At 39.8% G+C, this 22,598-nt stretch overlaps 1 protein-coding gene across 4 annotated transcripts in view; it reads right to left on the minus strand.

The window, feature by feature from the left end:
* Positions 1-22,598, minus strand: part of LOC108436853 (laminin subunit alpha-3-like) — a 154,797-nt gene that overhangs the window by 56,872 nt on the left and 75,327 nt on the right. For all 4 annotated transcript variants that reach the window (XM_037535183.1, XM_037535185.1, XM_037535181.1 and 1 more), the window contains exons 35-45: positions 22,285-22,427; positions 21,763-21,863; positions 19,631-19,745; positions 18,760-18,923; positions 16,744-16,852; positions 14,813-14,910; positions 8,618-8,753; positions 4,298-4,424; positions 2,319-2,458; positions 545-660; positions 108-319 (exon numbers count right to left, since the gene is read on the minus strand). In XM_037535183.1, the coding sequence (XP_037391080.1) occupies positions 108-319; positions 545-660; positions 2,319-2,458; positions 4,298-4,424; positions 8,618-8,753; positions 14,813-14,910; positions 16,744-16,852; positions 18,760-18,923; positions 19,631-19,745; positions 21,763-21,863; positions 22,285-22,427 (1,461 nt within the window). The remainder of the gene's footprint in view (positions 1-107; positions 320-544; positions 661-2,318; positions 2,459-4,297; positions 4,425-8,617; positions 8,754-14,812; positions 14,911-16,743; positions 16,853-18,759; positions 18,924-19,630; positions 19,746-21,762; positions 21,864-22,284; positions 22,428-22,598) is intronic.

Raw genomic sequence — 22,598 nt, forward strand, 5'->3', positions numbered from 1 at the left:
ATTAAAACACTAGCACATTATTTACTATGAATTTTTAATATATTAACTATAAACACACCACTTTTTACAAGTCTTGAACTAACAGACTACCAGCAGAGGGCACTCACGTCTGCAGTACGGGAAGCCGTAGAAGCCTGTGGCGCAGCGGGTGCACTGTCGGCCAATGACGTGAGCCCTGCAGGAACACTGGCCTCCAAAGGGCTTACAGGTGGGGCTTGTTGAGCCCACTTTGTCACAATCACAGGGCAGAGCGCCCTTGTAATAGTGGGCAACCAGGGAGCGGGCTGATGCTTTACAGAACTCTGAGGCACTGCGGGGACTGTGGGAAATAGAAGCTCAGTCAAAAAGTGTGGTTTGGGACACTGTATGACACGTTACCCAAAAAATGAAAAGTACAAACCTCTGATTTTAAGACGACGGCAATTATTATTTTAGTAATGCAACACATCTTTAAGACCGAGAGCTTTCAGATGACTGTATATGAGATCGATGTTTTACACTGACATACTGTGTCTGCATATAGGATAGTCCTCCTCACACTTACTTGATGTAAAAGCCCTGAGAGCCACACTGACTGATGAAATCTGAAGCCTTGTCCAGTGCTTTAGCCTTAAGCAGCTCAGGGCTGTAACGATCCTCAGGGACTGCCAGGATGTAATCCTTCAAAAAGAAAACAAACAAGGGACAAGGAGAGGAAACCCAGTGAGGCGTGTCATTAAAACTTCCACTTTGGTGATTATACCCTCTGATTAGATAAGCGCAAGCCTCGCCCTTTCAACGTTTGTGTGCTGTAAATAGTCCCAGGACCATTTGAATGCTTTTCCGTAGGTGTCAACCTATAGGATTTACTAAAAATATGGTTTTGTTGCTGTTTTAGAATTATTTAGAATTATTAGGCTGGAATACGAGAAATCTAATCTAATACAAATTAAAAAAAGCTACATATGCTCTTTTAACCTTTTTACACGTTTTTAGATGTAGGTATTAAAGTCTCTACTTCTGGAGTATAACATTTAAAAATGCATTATCAAAGATACATTTGCCCCTCAATGTTCATTGCAGAACATCATTTTTCATCTCTCTCTCTCTCTCTGACTGCTTTGGATTGTGTTTGTATGTGTATGAACCATGTGAGACACTGTTTGGCTCCTTAACTGTCAAATTACGTAAACATCTTATTCTGTTTCAGTATGAAGTAATTAGTATGATTAATAGAGCAACATACGAGTACAGACAATCCCTGCTGTTGTCTCTCATGATTTTAATGGTATACATTTTCTTTATGGGCATCCATACACATATATACAGTTTGGAAGCTGTGAATTTAAGATTTACTGTTGGCTGACATGTAAGGTTGATATTTACGCTTTCATTTTCTTAAACTCAATTTGACCTATTTGTTTCAAAAAGACAAATTTACACTTGATGCGTACGTCTCAATTCATTTCCATAGCAAACATTTCATTTTAAGGAGCAAAGCAAACTCTCAGCATTTGCCGAGCATTTTAAAGCTGGGTGGAAAGGCATCCCAGGTGGTAAGCACATAAATCGGTTTTCTTTTGTCTTTTGTTTGTTTGTTTGTTTTTGCAGTTTCTTTGTTACTCTAAAAAAATAAAGAAAACTCTTCAGTGAGTGTTAACCTGTGATTGATACTGTATATTTACACGTGCCATTAGCTCATATTATTTATATAAATGATGTATTGTAGTATACTGTCGCTGTTGTACCAAAACCTCATGCCCTCAAATTAACATTCAACATAACAAACAACTAGAAATGGTTTAAAGTTGCTTTTAATAAAATCTACATACACTAGTGAACACTAGTGAATGTTCTTTCATTCTCCTCTAAATTGACCAATTCACTGATCCAAGATATCAACTGTATATACTCAATAATGATATGCAGAGTATATGCAGTGTTAGCACTGTCTGTTCACTGTGTACTGACTGATAGTCAGTGAGTCTGTGCCAGTACAAATTCTAAACAACACACAGCAAACAAACTACGGAAACACTGAAAGAGCTGGGATACAGCCAGGGAGAAGCACTGAGAGAAGCACAGAGAGACAGTCAAACGGTCACATACCAGCCACATACCACAGTACCATCCCTCTCTCAATCCTGCATTCCTTTTATGGAAGCAAATCTATACGCTGGTGTAGAACAGACCAGCCGAAGCATCAAACACACAGCCCTCATGAGGCCATTTGCTCAGGCAGATCACTTCAGGCTGGATTAAGAACTTAGCAGGGCTTACAAACTGGAAAAGGCTAATAAAAGGAGCAGGAATGAGGCAGTAAAGGCATAGCTACCGACCAGAGTTAGAGTTTTTCCTTTCGGGATCCTCAGCGTGATTATCATGGTCTGCTGCATGGCGTCCAGGCTGATGCGTCTCTCCGCTATAACTGCACCCCTGCAGCCAGACATGGTAGGGCAGAAGGAAGCATTCAGCTGGCCTATAGAGCAGATAAAACAGAGGAGGGAAAAGAAAATTATAGGCAATCCCAATGAGATGAAAAAATAAAAGTACAGGAAAGATTCTAGAGCTGACCCTGTCAGTCATATTCCTGGATGAGTGGTGAGTAATGTTCGCTTATTTGAGTATCCCTGATCTCTACAAGACCCACAAAGGTTTGAAAATACTGCAGAAGCCTGAGCACTCCACTAACCACCACGGAAAAGCCCTACCTTCAGGAAGAAGGCTCAGATCAAATCATAATAAAACCTGCACACCATCTTAGCAGCAATTACTGACCAATCATTCAGATGATTAACAGTTCTCTACCAGTACCTTCAATACTGGGCAGTGTAACTGGACCAAACCCTCTCAAACACACCTGCTGTGACTGTTTTATTGTACCAGTTTATCTTATTCTCATCTCATTTTTATGGCATTATATTTAAGAGTTTGATTAAACTACATGGCCAAAAGTTTGTGGACACCTGCTCATGCAATGTGTCTTCTAAAATCAAGAGAATTAAAAAGAAATTTGTCAATTTCTGCTGCAGTAACTGCCACTACTCTTTAGAGAAGGCTTTACGTTAAATGTGTGAATATTGCTGTGAAGATCTGACTGCATTCAGCAGCAGGAGCACTAGGGAGATCAGGTACTGATGTTAGATGATCGGTTCTGGATTGGTTGGTGCTTCATCACTCTGAGGAACGCAGTTCCACTGCTCCACAGCTCAATGCTAGGGCGCTTATACACCTCTAGCCTCGACATTGGACTTAGGTTCATGTGCGACTGCTCCAGAGAATCCTGTTACAATATCAGTGCTTTTTTTATGGAGACTATATTAGCGGTGTGCACATCTGAACTCGTGTCAGAAGAGAGCAGCCGAATTCATTGAAAAGGTGTCCACAAACTTTTGGACATATAGTGTATTGTGACATATAGTGTATTTGCTTTTTATTCGGATTATAAAGTAGTAATTTGTATGATTATGTTTTTGTTTTTTCTGTTGTGTTTTACTGTTAAGAGCATGAGGCAAACCCCTCACCTGTCAGTTGGTATTGTATAAAATACTGGTTCACAATTCTGGTCTGATTTCATTAATCAAGTAATAGTGATAGACCGAAGAAATTCCTAGTACCTTAGGTATAATGATGCTCCTATACCATATCTATATATACAGTATGTTTACAAATGTAATAACAACACATAGACAGAGATATAAGTACATTTCTGAATATTAATTATAACTTAAATGAAATAATATCCTGTACAAGGTAATTTTTAAGCATTTTATCCTTACCAAGATAAAAATTCAAAAGAACTGGCCTGTGTATGATGGAATGATCTGATATTTAGTCTCTGGGAGAAAATACACCAAGAGAACTTCAACTCACTATTTGGTGGAGCACTTAAAGCAGGAATGTTCACTTTTATCCACAAAGAAGTTTATTCCAACCACACAGGAGCTCATCTGATTCCACTTGCTTAAATAGTTGGTCTACATCTTCAAACAACTGTTAATGTGAGCTCCTGATTTGTTGAAACGAAAACCTGCAGCCACACCGGCCCTTTACGGCTAAGACTGGAGACCCCTGACTTAGAGCATGATGTCATCACCGACTATGAACCCACATGAGCCACTACAAGCACACACCAGTATTCCTGTATCAGCTTTAGCACTTTCAATTCAGAGTCACAGCAGCAAAAAGAAACACTGGTGCTTAATCTTACTAATATTTCAGATGTGAAGAGTCGTGTGCAATCATTCTAGATGAGCCCAAACAAGTTCTCTTTGTCTTAAAGGCCCAGACAAACCCTGAGTGCAGTATGTATGCTCACCTGCCCAGGTGCTTCCCGTGTTCAGCAGGACCTCCACAGGGAAGGCAGGGTGCTCGGGCTGACAGTACTGCACTATAAATACATAACGGCCCGGCTGGGGCACCTGCGCACTGAGCTCGACCTCAGTCTGAGTGAAGAAACAGACACATTCAGCTGAATGGGTTTTGCATAGTAACAAAAAATCATGGTCATTCATTAAACTAGAAAAGAACAGAAATTTAGCCACCAAATATTTTTTTCATATCAACTGAATATGAATTTTATGTGTCAAAAATAAAAATAATGTACAACCCCAATTCCAACCTAAATAAAAACAGAATACGATGATTTGCAAATCATCATGCAACTTCAGTGGCTCAACAGTCCGGCGTCTCCGTTGTCGTATGTTGTGCTTCATAGTGCGCCACACATTTTCAATGGGAGACAGGTCTGGACTGCAGGCAGGCCAGTCTAGTACCCGCACTCTTTTACTACGAAGCCACGCTGTTGTAACACGTGCAGAATGTGGCTTGGCATTGTCTTGCTGAAATAAGCAGGACGTCCCTGAAAAAGACGTTGCTTGGATGGCAGCAGATGTTGCTCCAAAACCTGTATGTACCTTTCAGCATTAATGGTGTCTTCACAGATGTGCAAGTTACCCCTGCCATGGACACCAACACACCCCCACACCATCAGAGATGCTGGCTTTTGAACTTTGCGCTGATAACAATCCGGACAGTCCTTTTCCTCTTTGGCCTGGAGGACACGACGTCCATGATTTCCATAACAATTTGAAATGTGGACTCGTCAGACCACAGGACACTTTTCCACTTTGCGTCAGTCCATCTCAGATGAGCTCGGGCCCAGAGAAGCCGGCGGTGTTTCTGGGTGTTGTTGATATATGGCTTTGTATATTTGGATATATGTCTTAACTGACAGTGGTTTTCTGAAGTGTTCCTGAGCCCATGTGGGAATATCCGTTACAGAATGATGTGGGTTTTTAATGCAGTGCCGTCTGAGGGATCGAAGGTCACGGACATTCAGTGTTGGTTTTCTGCCTTGCCGCGTACTTGCAGAGATTCCTCCAGATTCTCTGAATCTTTTGATGATATTATGGACTGTAGATGATGAAATTCCTAAATTCCTTGCAATTGCACGTTGAGAGACGTTGCTCTTAAACTGTTGGACTATTTGCTCACGCAGTTGTTCACATAGTGGTGAACCTCACCCGTCCTTGCTTGTGAACGACTGAGCCTTTCAGGGATGCTCCCTTTATACCCAATCATGACACTCACCTGTTTCCAATTAACCTGTTCACCTGTGGAATGTTCCAAACAGGTGTTTTTGAGCATTCCTCAACTTTCCCAGTCTTTTGTTGCCCAACTTCTTTGGAACATGTTGCAGGCATCAAATTCAAAATGAGTGAATATTTGCAAAAAACAAAGCTTATCCATTTGAACATTAACTATCTTGTCTTTGTAGTGTATTCAGTTGAATATAGGTTGAAAAGGATTTGCAAATCATGGTATTCTGTTTTTATTTATGTTTTACACAACGTCCCAACTTCATTGGAATTGGGGTTTTAATGAAAATGATGCAATAAAACAACAATCAAAAATTCTGTTTTTTTCCCTCCACTTTCCACAAAACCGATGTTAACTTCTTCTCTGCCAGGTTTAGCAGCCAGAATGTCACACTATTTAAGGTGGAGAGGAATATTTGAATAAGAAGGATCTTTGTTTATGGTGAATATCAAAAGGAGCAGGGATTACAAAGAAAAGCCCCTGCAAGCACGCCCAAGACACATGTAGTCTCAGTGTTTTAACTGGCACAAATTTCACAACTTTAAAATTGAAGTCATCAATTTTTTAATTTAATTCAGAATTTTATGCAAAGTTTAGCTAAAAATAATGGAATTATTTGCCTTGGATGAACAACTGTTCTTGGTTGTTGTGCATGCTGTTTTTTGGTTTTCACCCCAGTGCTACCTCAATTTTGATTTCAACCAGATATTTTCATTTCATTGTATCACTACTTTAAACATGTTTTAAAAAGCGAGGTGTCCCCAGAAAAGTTATGCAATGCCCGAACAACGGTAACAAACAAACTTCATGAGATGCCCTCCCAGACGTTTGTAATGACTGACGTAGACTGTAAACATTCTTAAAGTTTCTAATGTACTATTCAATTCCACTCCATACAGTTAATACACGGAAACAAAACCGCTAAATTAGCCTATTGTGAATGAACTGGTTTACACCAGTTAACCAACGCATTTCCGTGTACCTGCAGTTTAGCCCAGTCCACTCGTTATACAAGGAGTGATTTAATTAGAACAGATGTTCATTTTCATAAATCAGTCTTAAGGGCTTGGCAACAAAACAGCCTGTTTAATTCAACGGAACAAGTGGAGCTTGGAAAGTGGAAATGTAAAAATGAATGACGACTGTTTTGGTATTTAAATACATGCAAACACCATAAGAATCGAGGGGAAAAATGAATTTCAAGAAACTGAGACCTTTAAAGGCTTGGCAATTGGATAGTGACAATATGGCTACTGACCGAGCTGGTGTCCAGGACACACATATACATATATACATATACACATATACACTGCTCAAAAAAATAAAGGGAACACTCAAATAACACATCCTAGATCTGAATGAATGAAATATTCTCATTGAATACTTTGTTCTGTACAAAGTTGAATGTGCTGACAACAAAATCACACAAAAATCATCATCAATGGAAATCAAATTTATTAACCAATGGAGGCCTGGATTTAGAGTCACACACAAAATTAAAGTGGAAAAACACACAACAGGCTGATCCAACTTTGATGTAATGTCCTTAAAACAAGTCAAAATGAGGCTCAGTATTGTGTGTGGCCTCCACGTGCCTGTATGACCTCCCTACAACGCCTGGACATGCTCCTGATGAGGTGGCGGATGGTCTCCTGAGGGATCTCCTCCCAGACCTGGACTAAAGCATCCGCCAACTCCTGGACAGTCTGTGGTGCAATGTGGCGTTGGTGGATGGAGTGAGACATGATGTCCCAGATGTGCTCAATCGGATTCAGGTCTGGGGAACGGGCGGGCCAGTCCATAGCTTCAATGCCTTCATCTTGCAGGAACTGCTGACACACTCCAGCCACATGAGGTCTAGCACTGTCCTACATTAGGAGGAACCCAGGGCCAACTGCACCAGCACATGGTCTCAGAAGGGGTCTGAGGATCTCATCTCGGTACCTAATGGCAGTCAGGCTACCTCTGGTGAGCACATGGAGGGCTGTGTGGCCCTCCAAAGAAATGCCACCCCACACCATTACTGACCCACTGCCAAACCGGTCATGCTGAAGGATGTTGCAGGCAGCAGATCGCTCTCCACGGTGTCTCCAGACTCTGTCACGTCTGTCACATGTGCTCAGTGTGAACCTGCTTTCATCTGTGAAGAGCACAGGGCGCCAGTGGTGAATTTGCCAATCCTGGTGTTCTCTGGCAAATGCCAAGCGTCCTGCACGGTGTTGGGCTGTGAGCACAACCCCCATCTGTGGACGTCGGGCCCTCATACCATCCTCATGGAGTCGGTTTCTAACCGTTTGTGCAGACACATGCACATTTGTGGCCTGCTGGAGATCATTCTGCAGGGCTTTGGCAGTGCTCCTCCTGTTCCTCCTTGCACAAAGGCGGAGGTAGCGGTCCTGCTGCTGGGTTGTTGCCCTCCTACGGCCTCCTCCACGTCTCCTGGTGTGCTGGCCTGTCTCCTGGTAGGGCCTCCAGCCTCTGGACACTACGCTGACAGACACAGCAAACCTTCTTGCCACAGCTCGCATTGATGTGCCATCCTGGATGAGCTGCACTACCTGAGCCACTTGTGTGGGTTGTAGAGTCAGTCTCATGCTACCACGAGTGTGAAAGCACCACCAACATTCAAAAGTGACCAAAACATCAGCCAGAAAGCAGAAAGGTACTGAGAAGTGGTCTGTGGTCCCCACCTGCAGAACCACTCCTTTATTGAGTGTGTCTTGCTAATTGCCAGTAATTTCCACTTGTTGTCTTTTCCATTTGCACAACAGCTGTGAAATTGATTGTCAATCAGTGTTGCTTCCTAAGTGGACAGTTTGATTTCACAGAAGTTTGATTTACTTGGAGTTATATTGTGTTGTTTAAGTGTTCCCTTTATTTATTTTTTTTTAGCAATATATATATATATATATATATATATATATATATATATATATATATATATATATATATATATATATATATATATATATATATATATCTGGTACCGTTAACATGTGAACATGAGTGGCATGATGCAGTGTAGACAGGAACGTACCTGTGGATATTTGAGCAGAAGCCCATTACACCGCCCTGAAGACTGAGATGTGAACCTGACCGGCCGAGTCACAGAAGAGGCGTCGAGAACGACAGCCGTAGAAGGAGTGTGGAACTGACTTTGAACACAGTGTTTACTGGAATGGAGTACAAAAAAAGGTTTGTTTTTAGTTTATACAAAGTTTAAGAAGTAGTAAACAGGGGATTTTCAGTGAAGCAGGGCAAATCTCAGGGTCAGAAGCTTTTTATGGATTCAGAAACAGCACTTCAGAGGAGATTCATACAGACTCATAAATAGCCCAGAATAGGGCTGCTGTGACAGGCTACTAATCCACTTTATCACTCATGTCCCTTATAGTCTGTATTCTGACTCTGAAAGCAGATTTTCAGTTCAGCTCCTGACATTTTTTTAAAATATGGCATTTAAATTTTATCCTTTTTATCAGAACTTCAGCATTTTGATTTTGAATCTTTACCTTGATTTTGCTTTTATGCTGTTTTTGACTATGTTGATAATGTACTATGAAACTATGAGTGAGGTTACATAAAAAAATAACAATAACAATAATAATAATACCATTATCTAATTGACAGTCATCCAATTATTCATGTAAAAAGCATACTATAAGTATCTCCGTTTTTGGATATTGAGAAATCTGATAGACAGTTGAATTTTAGATTACCAAGTTTTTCTACACATTTCTACACATGTTCACTGGCGGTTTTGGATAGTGAATAAAATGCTTATATTTGCGTTGCACTGCAGCTGCACCACTATAAAGAAATACTGAGCATTATGTTTCTCTGCACCTGCATCACTGTTTCCATCCCCACGACTGATTTGTGCAGAAATTTTGAAAAATCGGTAAAGCAGTTCTGTAAAGAAATTCCGCTTTAAAATGAGAAACTGTGAGTGACGCATTCACTCACAAATCCAATTATCAAGTAATTACAATACCGAGTAATTTCCAATTACCATATTTAAATGTTTGTACACATGCTAAATGAATTATTGCCAAAACAGTTATCAGATTATTCACAATGTTAATATAAATGTTAATGTAGTCTACATTTCTAAGTACCCAATTTTACTACATTTCAATGTGTTTTCAGCCACTCTTTGTTCTGTGTGTATTTTCCTTGCTTAAGCTTATTCATAACAACCTGAATGTTCGTGTAGAAATAAAGTACTGAATACGAATAAGGGTCATTCTAGAGGAACGTCCACTTTTTAAAAATCTATCCATAGGAGTCACCGGTGTTACTGATCGTCACTGGTGTTACACACAAGAAAGGTAACACTAGTGGACATTTTAAACAAGCATTTTACAAAACAGTTGCTACAGAGCATCAAACCCTATGTGTTCAATCACGGAACATCCACTAACAGATGTCATTTCATCCATTTGTATTCTATTTTTAGTACCTAAGAATAAAACAGGTCACACCAGTGACTTCAACTAAATGCTTCATAAGCTATCAAGAGCTAAATGTGAAAAGTTCTGATAACTGAAAAGACACAGTGGACACACCATGTGCTTTTCTTCAAAGATCCTCAGAATATTGGTAAAAGGAAGTCAAGTAATGTCATCAGTGTGATTTTTATTTCCAAAGAGATTTTTAGGATAGGCAGGAACACCAGTGACATGACTCCTGGAGACCACATCTTTCATTATATATTTTATAGTATTTTTTGGCATTTGTTTTGTTCATGTCATTCAAATCATATACTGCATGGTCATTTATAGAGTTTTGCAGTTAAAATGACAGAAAAACACATTTTTTGGCCTCAAAATATTTCCTCAGCCTTTACACATGACTTTGAGGACGAGCCCTTCTGTGGTGCCTGGAATTCTATATGATCGATTTGAAAAACAATATTTCTAAATTGAGGCTCAAGAAGGTGTAATTGTTAAAATAATGTGTCGTTTTATTTTAAAAATATAAATAAATTGTAACCCTAACATGGTTTTATAAGTGCAGTATATCTGTAAACGCTAGGAACACAAAAACGGACCTCTTTATAACTAGTGATGATCAATAAAAGAGGGCGCATCAAAATATAGTAAAGACTGGTGTCTCATCAGGCTCACTGGAGGAGGTAAGACACCTAGGAGCTCATCCTGGCAGCATAGAACATGGAGAAAGTGACCCATCGCAGCTGAGGTCAGAGAGGAGTCCTGGACTTCAACCTGCACAGAGCCGCTTAATCCTTCCTTTGAACTCCTAACACTCTAAACCCCTCACTACTTTGCCAGCAGCCACATGATCTTCTGCTCCCGCTTCTTATCTCCTTTATTACACTTGTGAGTGGTTGCTGGATTTTTCTGTGAAGAAATTATGCATATATGCAAGGCAGACTTTGCGACCTCATCACACAAATACAAGTTCTTTTCTAAGCAACTGCAAGAGAATCACATTTGGCAAAGATGGCCTGATATCCTGAGTTATTTATGTTGTTTCATATGTACGGATTATATAACAGTATAAATAAAGTCTAATGAAAAGTTTTCCTATGAAACGAGACCATAAAGAGAGAGAATGCACTTACTAGCCTATAGAGGGCAGCCTACACTGTAAAACATCACAAAAGGTTTCTAACACAGGGAAGACTTGGCTTGGCTGCTGGACCCAGACTGTCTAATGTGCTTGGAGACAGACATTTAGGGTCATACTGCATTTCAAGCTTTCTCCTCAGAGTCTCTGAGGCTCTTTCTCAGAGAATAAAAGGGGGAAAAGCAAGGATTTACTTTTAGATATGTTTATAATGGTTTACTTATGTTCAAAGTCTCTCTCTCTCTCTCTCTCTCTCTCGTCACCGCCTTCTCCCACACTGCTCTAATCCCATAAAATGTTCTACTACTTTTTTTTTTTTTTTCCTACTTTTTCCCACAATAAATCACTGTCCTCATCTCTAACAAAGCTCGCTTGACCGCTCTGTTTCTGCTCTAGTGGGTTTTTTTCAGTCTTCTTTTTGGCCTTTTATGTTTTGTTTCAGAGGAATTGATTAGAGATTAGAGACCAAGCTTGCATTACTTTAAAAGGAAGTAAGGACGTCTTATCTAACTAGAAGTTAATTGTGTATTGCAGTGGATTCTGGACCGTATTGTGTGTTACAATGGCTATTAGTTATGCAGGATAAGAATCAGCAATGAGATGAAGGGAATATTGGAAGTGTTCCTTAGTATATAAAGACTTCAACAGATGTTTTTTGAACCGGTCAACCATACTGACAAACGAAGAGTCTTCAATGTGGTTTAAACAGCTGTAATTGAAGTGCCAGTGAAATCAAAGCTGAGACCGACTGTTAAAAGAGAGCACGTCACATAACTCCGTGAGAATACAAAGGTCAGAATGACAGGCCAAGTAAAGACATGGAAGGAGGTAAACACCCATTGAAGGCTCAAAACATCCTGCTATCCACTAGAGTGACGTTACTGGTGTTCCAATTTACATCCTCTCTGGCCATAATCTTTACTCGCTTAAAGTTGAGCTGAATTTTCCTCACTTTTTCAAAAAATAAATGACAGTTTATTTAGTTTATTTAGAGCAATCTGTTCACTTTTCTCGCAAAAAGGGTTCTGGATTTATTTTTCCAGACCCAATTATAAAATTCAAAACACATTCAATAGAAATAACGGTGCAGGGGTCCTTTTGGAGCATGTTGCCTTGAGGCAACATTGAAAGACAGTGGGAAGAAACAATATAGAGCCATATTCCATGAAGTGGTGAGACCTGGCTTGTGGCTGGCATGTTGTTTGACATGTTTTTATTAACTTACTCAAACTTTTCCCTTTATTGTTAACACTATCATTGCCTTTAATTATGTATAATGTTATTATAAAGTGGGGAAAAGGTGTGCAACAGGTGAGAGAGAGAGAGAGAGAGAGAGAGAGAGAGAGACAGAGACAGAGAGAGAGAGAGAGACCCTTTAAAACAACACCATCACATATCACTGGTAAATAAAAAGCACCCCCAAAGTCTTTCAAGCAAACATAACCATCTAAAAAGGCAACAGCTCATCATTCATTTACTGTGAAAAAATGGTAAATCATAAAAAGGTTACATTTCTCTAGGTGTGTGCTTAATATTAAGCTTTCAGACAAAGTTAACAGCCCATAATTACTCATGGCCCGTGGCCCTGAGCTTGAGATCAGAGATACACAGTCAGAGAAAGACAGAGAAGAAAGGAAAAATGGAGGCTTAGCCAGTCCAGGTGAGTCACCCAGCCTTCTGTGTGGAATGCAGGCAGCCACACCTGCGCAACAGATGTGCTCTTTTCAACAACAGTGGTTTTTTCCCCCTACCGAAATATGCAACTGTGCTAGAAAAGTAAAAGGTGGAAAGAGACAAAGATAAGAGCCTGGACAGATACGAGTTCACCCATAATTCCTGATAACAACCATGAAACGGATGGGAAGAATTTATTGCTTTTTCTTTCGATTTTGGATACGAGTCCTCTGATCTGTGATCTCAAACTGCAGCTCAGGCTTTACTTCATTTATACATGGAGCAGGAAGTTGCCCTGTAAGCCCCACAGGGCAACCCCATTAGAAATTGTATTTTTCATTCAGAATTTTAAGATAAGATATGATAATCCTTTATTAGTCCCACAGCAGAGAAATTCACAGTATTACGTCAGCAGAGTAACAGGAGTAAGGCACTCAGTAATAGAAATGGGAAACAGTGTAAACATTATCAACATTATAAATAATAAAAATTAAAGCTACATCTCTAGACTATTTACAGGAAAATAAGGATAATAAAATAAAATAAGAGTTGCATAGAAATCTGTATTGCACTTAGGAACATATTGCACAATGAAGAATGTTTGCATTCTGTATGTGTGTTTATTGTGTGTATGGTCTACTGGGAGCAGTGCTGGTTGTACAGTCTCACAGCAGCAGGAAGGAAGGACCTGCGATAGCGCTCCTTCACACACTTGGGGTGAAGGAGCCGGTCACTGAAGGAACATTTAGTGTAATGATGAGTCAATTTTCATCAATGGAAAGAAAAAATGTGATTTTTACTGCTCTGAAACTTCACATCCATTATGCGTTTGTTATTAAACAAACACAGGAGAAATGGTGTAATGATAGCCTTTGGTCTTGATTTAGCCTTTAGCATAGCAGCCCACTAGCAGGGTCTATGTGCCCACTAACCACACCTACGGTGCACCTCCATCAGTCAGCTGTGTCACTCAGTAGCAGAGTTCCAGGCCAGTCATTTCAACCAAGCCAGAAAAACACAGTCACTGATACTGACAGTGCGAACAACAGTGATATTTACTGAAGTGACATTCAAACTCACTTATTATTAAAAAATTTGGATGTGAAAAATTCAGCTCCGTTTTTGACCCAGAGAGGCTGCTGAGTGCAGCTGCTTTTAAGTGTTTTGCACATTTAAGATATTTTCCATTTCCTTATGTTGTTAAACATAAATTTTACCAAAATAAAATATTTTAAAAATGTAACTTTTTAAATATCAGGACCTATGGGTGAGTATCAGAGGGGAAAAGTGGTATTAGTGTGTATATGGCATATGTAACTGTAATATACAAAAGAAAACTTGAATATTTATCAATAATTCTGTCCTTATATATTGATCTTTCTAAATTTCTTATTATATCAGGCCTAAACCTAAGAAAGACATATTTTCTTACAATGTGAATTCAATTAAAAGCTTATGGTGTACATAAAGGGAGAGATGTGCGTCACGTTTGAGACATTTTTGTCACCGTTTGACATCAAAACAGAAGTGTAGACTCAAACCTGTTGATTCAGGATGTACATCGAACATCAATATAATTCATTTCATAACTAGCCATATAATTAATTATGCAGTTCCGTAATCAGACAAAAATAGAATAACAAATCAATAATAATAACTAGACTTCTAACAGTTAAGAACCCCCTAAAATAGTCTAAATGAGCATTATCCTTGTGTGTCATGTTAGTGCTGTGTTAAACAGTAGACCTGTGTGGTGCTGAGTGTTTTTAAACTATGCTGAGCTTTTCTATTTTAAGGCAAAGTGCACTGTACCACAAAAAGCACTTGCTTTCAAGAGCTCTGCGCTCCACAGCATTACACTGTGCTTTTCATGCTCAGTGTGCCATGGTCAGCAACTGATATCAGAGAAAAGAGCGCTTCAAAGAAGAGAAGGAATCTCTGTTTCCACACAGATAAAAAGGTTTACCTGTCATCTGTGAAGCGCCCATGTACTGAGACACACAGCTCCTTGGGATTGATGAGCTCCATGGTGAAATTATCAGAAGGAACTGCATACACTCGATTCTGTGGGAAAGCCATGAAACTACATGAGTTGAAACACAGACAACAGCCTAAAGCAACACTAAACCTGCAAGAATAAATATAAAAAAATGTTTGTCAAGCTGTGATGAACAGTAATATGTTTACTCAGAACTGACGGACTGAGAAACTGGTTAAGAACTAGAGGAACCAGGAGGACTAAACTAGATGGAACAGAAAACTTAGGTGGGGAGAAGCTGTTAGTTAATAAAAGATTCAACAGACTACTTACTTGCTCAGTATCCCTACACCAAATAAAAGGATTTGGTTAGATGTCTAAATGAGTTTCACTGCAGCTTCATCATATCCAGCTGTGTGTCCAAAGGAAAATCTTCCCATATGAAGCCTTTACTTTGTTAACCTTACTCTTTTTTACTGAACCAAAACAGAGTTGTGACTTCGACAAAGCGGCAAGAAAGAGGCATAAAGTGTTCTTGACTCCTGTCTGGAAAGGAAATCGAACCCCAGCCTCAGGCTATCCAATCCCTTCTAATGAGAATGGACTAAGAATGGATTCTGGAACCCCATTACACTAGAAATAAAAGTACTGTGTCAGAAATGGTTCTGTGCAGCTACATTTCTCGTCCATCAAGGTACAGATAGTGTAAATCCACCCTCAAAGGTACACCAGTGGCTTTATTAGCTTAAATACATTTATTAGCAAAATACATTTGTTCCTTTTCATAACCGAATGTTTGAAAACAGAACGATAAAATAAAAAGCCTGGAGATGAGACGAGGAGTGTGGAGTCAATGCAACTTAGAAACTATCATTTTAATGGATTATGGTACAATTATGTTCCCTGACTAAAGGTACTGAGACGCACCCTTGAGGGTCCCACCCCAGTGATAAGTGGGGTACTGCCCCAGTCAGTTTCCTACCTTTATTTCTGAGAATGTAGGATGGCAGAGTTAAATATTTTAAACAATTAAACAAAATAGCAATATGCAGGTATCTCCTGTACAACATCCGAAGGATCCGACCCTTCCTCACCCGAGAGGCCACCCAGGTGCTAGTGCAGTCTTGACTACTGCAACTCACTCTTGGCTGGTCTTCCCATGCAGGCCATCAAGCCTTAGCAACTCATCCAGAATGCGGCAGCACGACTCGTCTTCAATCTGCCCAAGTTCAGCCACGTCACCCCACTGCTGCGCTCCCTTCACTGGCTTCCTGTAGCTGCTCACATCAGATTTAAAACCCTAACGCTGGCCTACAAAGCCAAAAATGGACTAGCCCCTACCTACTTGATGGCAATGGTGAAATCTCGACCTGTACCACGAGCCCTTCGAGCTTCGAGTACAGCTCGGCTTGACCCGCCATCCTTCAAGGTGCACGGAAGACAAGCGTCGAGACTGTTCTCTGTACTGGCGCCCAGGTGGTGGAATGAACTCCCACTGGCTGTCCGAACAGCAGAGTCTCTTGCTGTCTTCAAACACCGACTGAAGACTCTTCTCTTTACACAGCACTTAAATGAGCACTGAACTATAAGCTGCACTTATTTTATTGTATTCCACTCTGTATTGTAGTTTATTGTATTGTATCTTATTGTTATTGTATTGCATTGAATGGCACAGAGTTCTGCGCTCAACTCTGTTTCTTTTTCTCTTGGTGTCTGCAGTGACATTTTGTTTCTAGCAGTATCTGAGCTCAGGACTGTCTTTCTCTCTAAGCTATTGGTAACTAGCAAAGATACTTTCTCTAGATTGGCAAAGCACTTCTTGTAAGTCGCTCTGGATAAGAGCGTCTGCTAAATGCTGTAAATGTAAATGTAAATAATGTCCAGTAGAAACCATTTGCTCCGGCTCAATAAACCCTTACCAGCAGGAATGAGGCAGCAGACGCCTGCAGAAGAATTTCTGCCTTGGGTGGAAGCAGAAAGTGAGCGGCGCGATTCTCTCCATCAACCACTATAGAGCGGCAAAGGAAGCTATAGGGCAGAACACAGTTTGTATCAGTTTATGAGTGACTGGCTAAGAATATGTCCACCGAATAAAGGCACTGAGCCTCATTCACCAACATCATCTAAAGCTTTTTTCCTGAATTTGTTCAAAACGTGGGTAAATACGATAATCTTCATGAAAACCTCGTAAGTGGGTTTTAAGAAGAAATTTCTTCTTAAGAGCAGTTGGTGAATGAGGTCCATTATGTTTAGAACATGAATGAATAGTTCAGTGAAAGATCAAGTTTACACAATTTTCTCCTCACTCCAAGACGTTTGGTGTCAAAAGTCTTCTTCTTTAGTAGGCTGACGTAGCTCTTTGTGTTACCCGTAAAAATGAACAGAAGTTAAGAAAAATTGTGCTTAAAGATGGCTGCTACTTCTGTCTTCAGCTGTGCAATGTACTTTTTTTTTTATTTTCATACACAACTGAAGGGCTTAATCGGCATTTTTTCTTGAGATATTCACCTTTGCGATGATCTTACAGAAGCCTGTAAAATGCAGATGATCTTGTGCTATAGCAGCCACCAGCCCTCCTCCTAGAGTGCTCCCTTCCTGCAGGTTTTACCTCCAACCCATATTTAATTTCACACACCTGATTCAGCTAATTAAGGAATTCTGAAACAAGCTATTCGATGGACCAGGTATGGTGTTAAAGTCTGAAAGTAGGTAGGCCTCCAGGTCCAGTGTTGGTGACCTGTGCTTTAATCTATCAAGCAAGCATCCTGAACAGACTCACATGGTCCAGATTCTTAATTCTTAGGCCAGTTGTTAATTACATCACATTAAGTGTTTTTAATATATTGTAGGGTATAATGTAATCATAACACTTAGCAATATAATCACATTAACAGTTTGGTATTCTGTCTATATTGCACAGTCCTAAGCAACATAGCATACAGCACCAGAAACCACATAAGTTCCCAATCCCATTTCTTATTTTTACCCTACCCCTTGATTTTGAGTGCCATCTTGCCTGTTGGAACTGAGTTACAAGGGGTAATGGTTGAAATTTTCCCCTATGAAATGGGACAATCCTTAAATAAAGAACATTACTTCATTAACAGCGCTTAGCGCTGCTCTGTAGGTGGCCCTGCCAGTCTGATAGCAGGTAAAGTAAAGGTAAAGCTCCTCACTGCTGGGCTTTAGTCACATTTACGGCATCATATGCTGTCAAAGAGGGGGATGACAATTATTCATTTTCACCCACCTCTAATTCTTCAGCGATATGTAGCTGAAGTCAGGTATTCGCCAGCTTTTTGCTCAAATTTACCCGTTCCACCTTAAATGGAGCAGCAGATCTGACGCCTGAGCTAGCTAAATTTCCTGTTCCAAGATATCAGCAGACTATTCGAGATTTTTTTTATGCTTGTTATGAAGAAAATGACCATAGTACTTTGAAATGACATTAAATGAAGATAAAACAATGGTTATCGTATTTTATTAACTGAGAAAATTCTCGCGTTCGTGGGTTTCTTTGGCCACTCGCACAGCCATCTTGCTGTTTTTTTCTCATAACACTCTGAAAAACCTCAGTTTGGAGGGTCCATGTAGCCCCAACACTTCGCCCTATCCCTCTATCTCAACAAAAATTGGGGCAACCTAGTCCTAGATGTTGAATGTGCAACATAGGGCAAGGGGTGAAATGGGACTGGGCCTAAGAATATTTGAGACTAGAGGAGAAACTCAATGCAGTTTGAGGCAAGTGAACTATGCTAACTGTTGGGGTATAAGCTTTCATTACATGTTAGCAACATTAGCCTCATAGCTCCAGCACAGAACTACAGAAGCAAACTTCTGACACCAATGTCTCGTCCTACTGACTACACTTGGGTGAAATATGCTTTACAACGGTTCAAACAGCTGGTCGAAAATATGTTTCATAATAAACCCACCTGTAAGCACAGCTGTAGATGTTAGCCCTGGTTTGAACCTGGTCCAGGGGCTGTCCACCAATGAACACATTTACGTTCTGGGTGTTGTTCATCTCGCTTGCGTACTCTAGAACCAGGACATGGGAGCCAGATTCTGGAACATGCAGCATCAGCCGCAGCTGGGCCTGGACATGAGAGAGTTTATTTGCGAGGACGTCCGTTTCTGGGTTTCTGTATGACCAGCAAATGAGACACCTGCTTCAGTAGTGCAGAAAAACAACAGCTTAGCCATCGGGATGCGTATGTGAGGAAACTGATGACAGCCCTGGTACTATGACCAGAAGAGTGAGGCGAAGACAGAGTTTGTTCAGCTCAAACATTGTAGGACGCTGTGAGTTTGGAGGTGTTAAAGTGACTCACTAAGCCATTTCAACTCTGGGAAAAAGCTGTGATAGAGTGCATGTTTGTTTGTTTGCTGTATTTTCCCAAGCATGTGCTTAAAAAACAGAGCAGGGCAGAGGTTGATTTGAAGCGTTTGTGAGATTTATAATGCTCACAGAAATACTGTACCATTATTTTCTATGCTTTACATTAATTCTTAAAATACAGCATAATCGCCAACAATAACAAAAGCATATATTTCTCATCCCCAGCTCATTAATACAGGAATTCTGTTGAAATGGAGGGCGTAAACTTTAATTCAAAACCAGAAGAGGAAATATTTTATACAAAGACTTTTATACAGTGACAGTTGAGAATACAGTCCTGTTAGAATAAAACTAGTGAAATCGCTTGTTGCCACATTTTTTAGGTTGAATTTTTATTCCCCATGTTTGTGTGTGTGTGTGTAACTGCATTTTTAATTATCTGATCAGTATGCATGATTGCACACCTGTCGGCCGCTGACAGAGGCCAGTTGAGGATGGTCAGCGGTGAGCTGCCGAAGCCCCTGCGAGGCCTGCGCCGACGGGAAGCTGTCCATTGGCACGTGCTTGTACAGGAGACAGCTGCAGCCAGGCATACAATAAAAAGAATCAACCCATGCCAACAAAACCCCACAGACACTAAATAGGACATGATAACATACTCTGACCGAGCCTAGACACAACAAACTTTACACACCACGCTCTGATCATCAAGTGCTCTGACCATTCTTAGAACACAAAACCACAATTAATGTCCATCATTAGACCACTCCTCAGGTCAGATCAGTTCCCTGCTTAAATTTAGCTAAAAGCTTCAGTCTCATGGTTTAAAGGCAGCATATTATGGAATGTGTCCACAAGGGCTTAATCATAAAAAAGTCTGCACACGGGTCTAAAGTGGTCTCCTCACTCTTCACCAAGACTTCTGCTTTACGACAAAGCCAAAACATCTGATTTTTGTTTTGTCTGCTGTCTGGCCAAGACTTTAAAGTAAACGTTTGGCAAAAATCAAACAAGTACAATCCCCCCTTCCAAAAACCCACAACCCATCAGCTGTTATAGGTTTGGAGACTGGAGTTGCATCTTTAGTTCTGCACTGGAGCTTTGAGACTAATATGTCTAACAAGTAATGAAAGCTTATACCCCACCGGTTAACATCAGACAAATTGCTTGCCTAAATCATCACACACCTCACACTGAAGTCGTTAAGTAATGTCAAATAGACGTGTCATTCTACAGAAATGTCCATTTTTGTGTCCCAAGCATTTACAGATATATTATACTTATAAAACCATGTTAGAGTTACAATTTTCATATTTTAAAATAAAACAAGTTATTTTTACAATTACACCTTCTTGAGCCTCAATTTAGAAACACGGGCTTTCAAATCAATCATATAGAATTCCAGGCACCACCGAAGAGCTCGTCCTCACAGTCATGTGTAAAGGGTGAGGCCATATTTTGAGGTCAAAAAATGTGTTTTTCTGCAATTTTAACTGCGATACTCTATACATGACCATGCAGTATATGATTTAAATGACAAAGAAAACAAAGGCCCAAAAAAATCTAAAATATATAATGAAAATTGCGGTCCCCAGGAATCGTGTCACTGGTGTCACTGCACAACAAAAAAAATATTTTAAAATAAAAATCACAAAATCAAAAAAAAAAAAAAAAAAAAAAAAAAAAATCACGACTTCCTTTTACCTATTTTCTGAGGATCTATGAAGAAAATCACTGTGTCTTTTCAGTTATCAGCTCATTATTTCATATGAAGCTTTAGTTGAAGTCACTGGAGTGACCTTTATTCTTAGGTAATTGGGGAAAAACAGAACACAAATTGATTAAATTACATATCTTAGTGGATATTCCATTTTGTAAAATACCTTTTCCATTAAAAATGCCTCGAGTGTTACGGTCACTAGTGTTACCTTTCCTATGTGTAGCGCCAATGACGATCAGTAACACCAGTGACTCTTATGGAAAGATAAAGCAAACGTTTCTGTAGAATGACCAAGACGTGCTTGTGTGGTTTCTGACACTGTATGATGTACTGCTGCCTCTAAACATGGACAAAAGTATTTAGCATTAAATTTTATCCTTACTTCTGTCCATAAGCATGATTAGGCAAACTAATGCTAACTGGTTGTATATAAGGTTCCATTATTTATTAGCTACAGTGGCTCCAGTGCCAAACTAAAGAATCAGTTCAGACACCTGACATGTCTTTGTTGACTGACTACATTTGGGTTAAAGGAGAAATTTGATTTTTTGATTAGGCTGATGATTTAGCGTCAGAACATTAGCGGGATTTTCATTGAATGGAATGTTTCCTGAACCTAAAACTGTCAGCACATGAGTCGAATGTGGTCTCATTACCCCTTTATACCCCGGATATGATTTTCAGACAAAGCCAAAACATCTGCTTTTTGTTTCATCAGCTATTCTGCTTGGTGTCTTTAATATCTATGGTATTAGAGGATCTTAAATAGCAGAGCGTCTTCAAGCTAAGCCTTCAATGACGGTAATAGATGTAGAGCTTTCATAATCTAAAATAAAGTAGAAATGATTTTGTGGAGGTGTAGTGCTGCACGCTTACTTGCCCCTCTCAGCAGAAGCCAGATATGTACAGGGTTCTGTAATCGGATGCTGTAGAATTGGAGCTTCATAGAAAGCGCTGGGCAGAATTACCAAGTAGTCCTGGAAGAGGTTGTACAGACTAAAGTTAGCCTTAGTCATGCATCCATATGGGCCTAAGTGATCATTTCTCATACTAAGAGAAATTTATTTAATTTATTAAATTCCATCCAGTACAAATACAGGGGGCGAAATTCTCCCATAAAAGTCAAAAGGCCAAGTTCTACATTTCTACTGGACAATGAGCTTCATTCACATTTATTCTTTAAAAAAAGAAAAGCCACTTTTCGATAAACATATTAAACAGCAAAATAATATAAATACACAACTAAATCAAGTCTTGTTTAAATAATGTTTTGCCTTAACTTTAAAATAGCATTAATAAAGTAAATAACAACCCACAACTTATGTAGCTATTTTATTAGCCTAATTAAATATCGGTCAAGCCTGTTGAGAAACACCAAATCAGAATTCATGTACTAACCAGCAAGACACCCTCAGCTTTTATACAGACAATCCATTTTCCAGGATTTAGAGTGAAGGGCTGGGCGAAACCATCCCCTGGAACAGTGAGGAAAGCCGGAGAGCGGCTGGGAGGAAACAACACCTCTTTACTCTCTCCAGACCCTGAAATACAGAAAAGGGTCAAATGACATTTCAGTCCAGCCATTAACGATTTAGACATCGCCTGTGAGAGCGCTGGTTCCCTATGAACTCCATTATATGTAAAATGTATAAATAAAAACAGAAAAAAATTTAAATAAAACTTGAGAACAAATAAAACCAGACCCCTAGCAT

This window comes from Pygocentrus nattereri, chromosome 2 (genome assembly GCF_015220715.1).
Source record: "Pygocentrus nattereri isolate fPygNat1 chromosome 2, fPygNat1.pri, whole genome shotgun sequence".
NCBI lineage: Eukaryota > Metazoa > Chordata > Actinopteri > Characiformes > Serrasalmidae > Pygocentrus > Pygocentrus nattereri.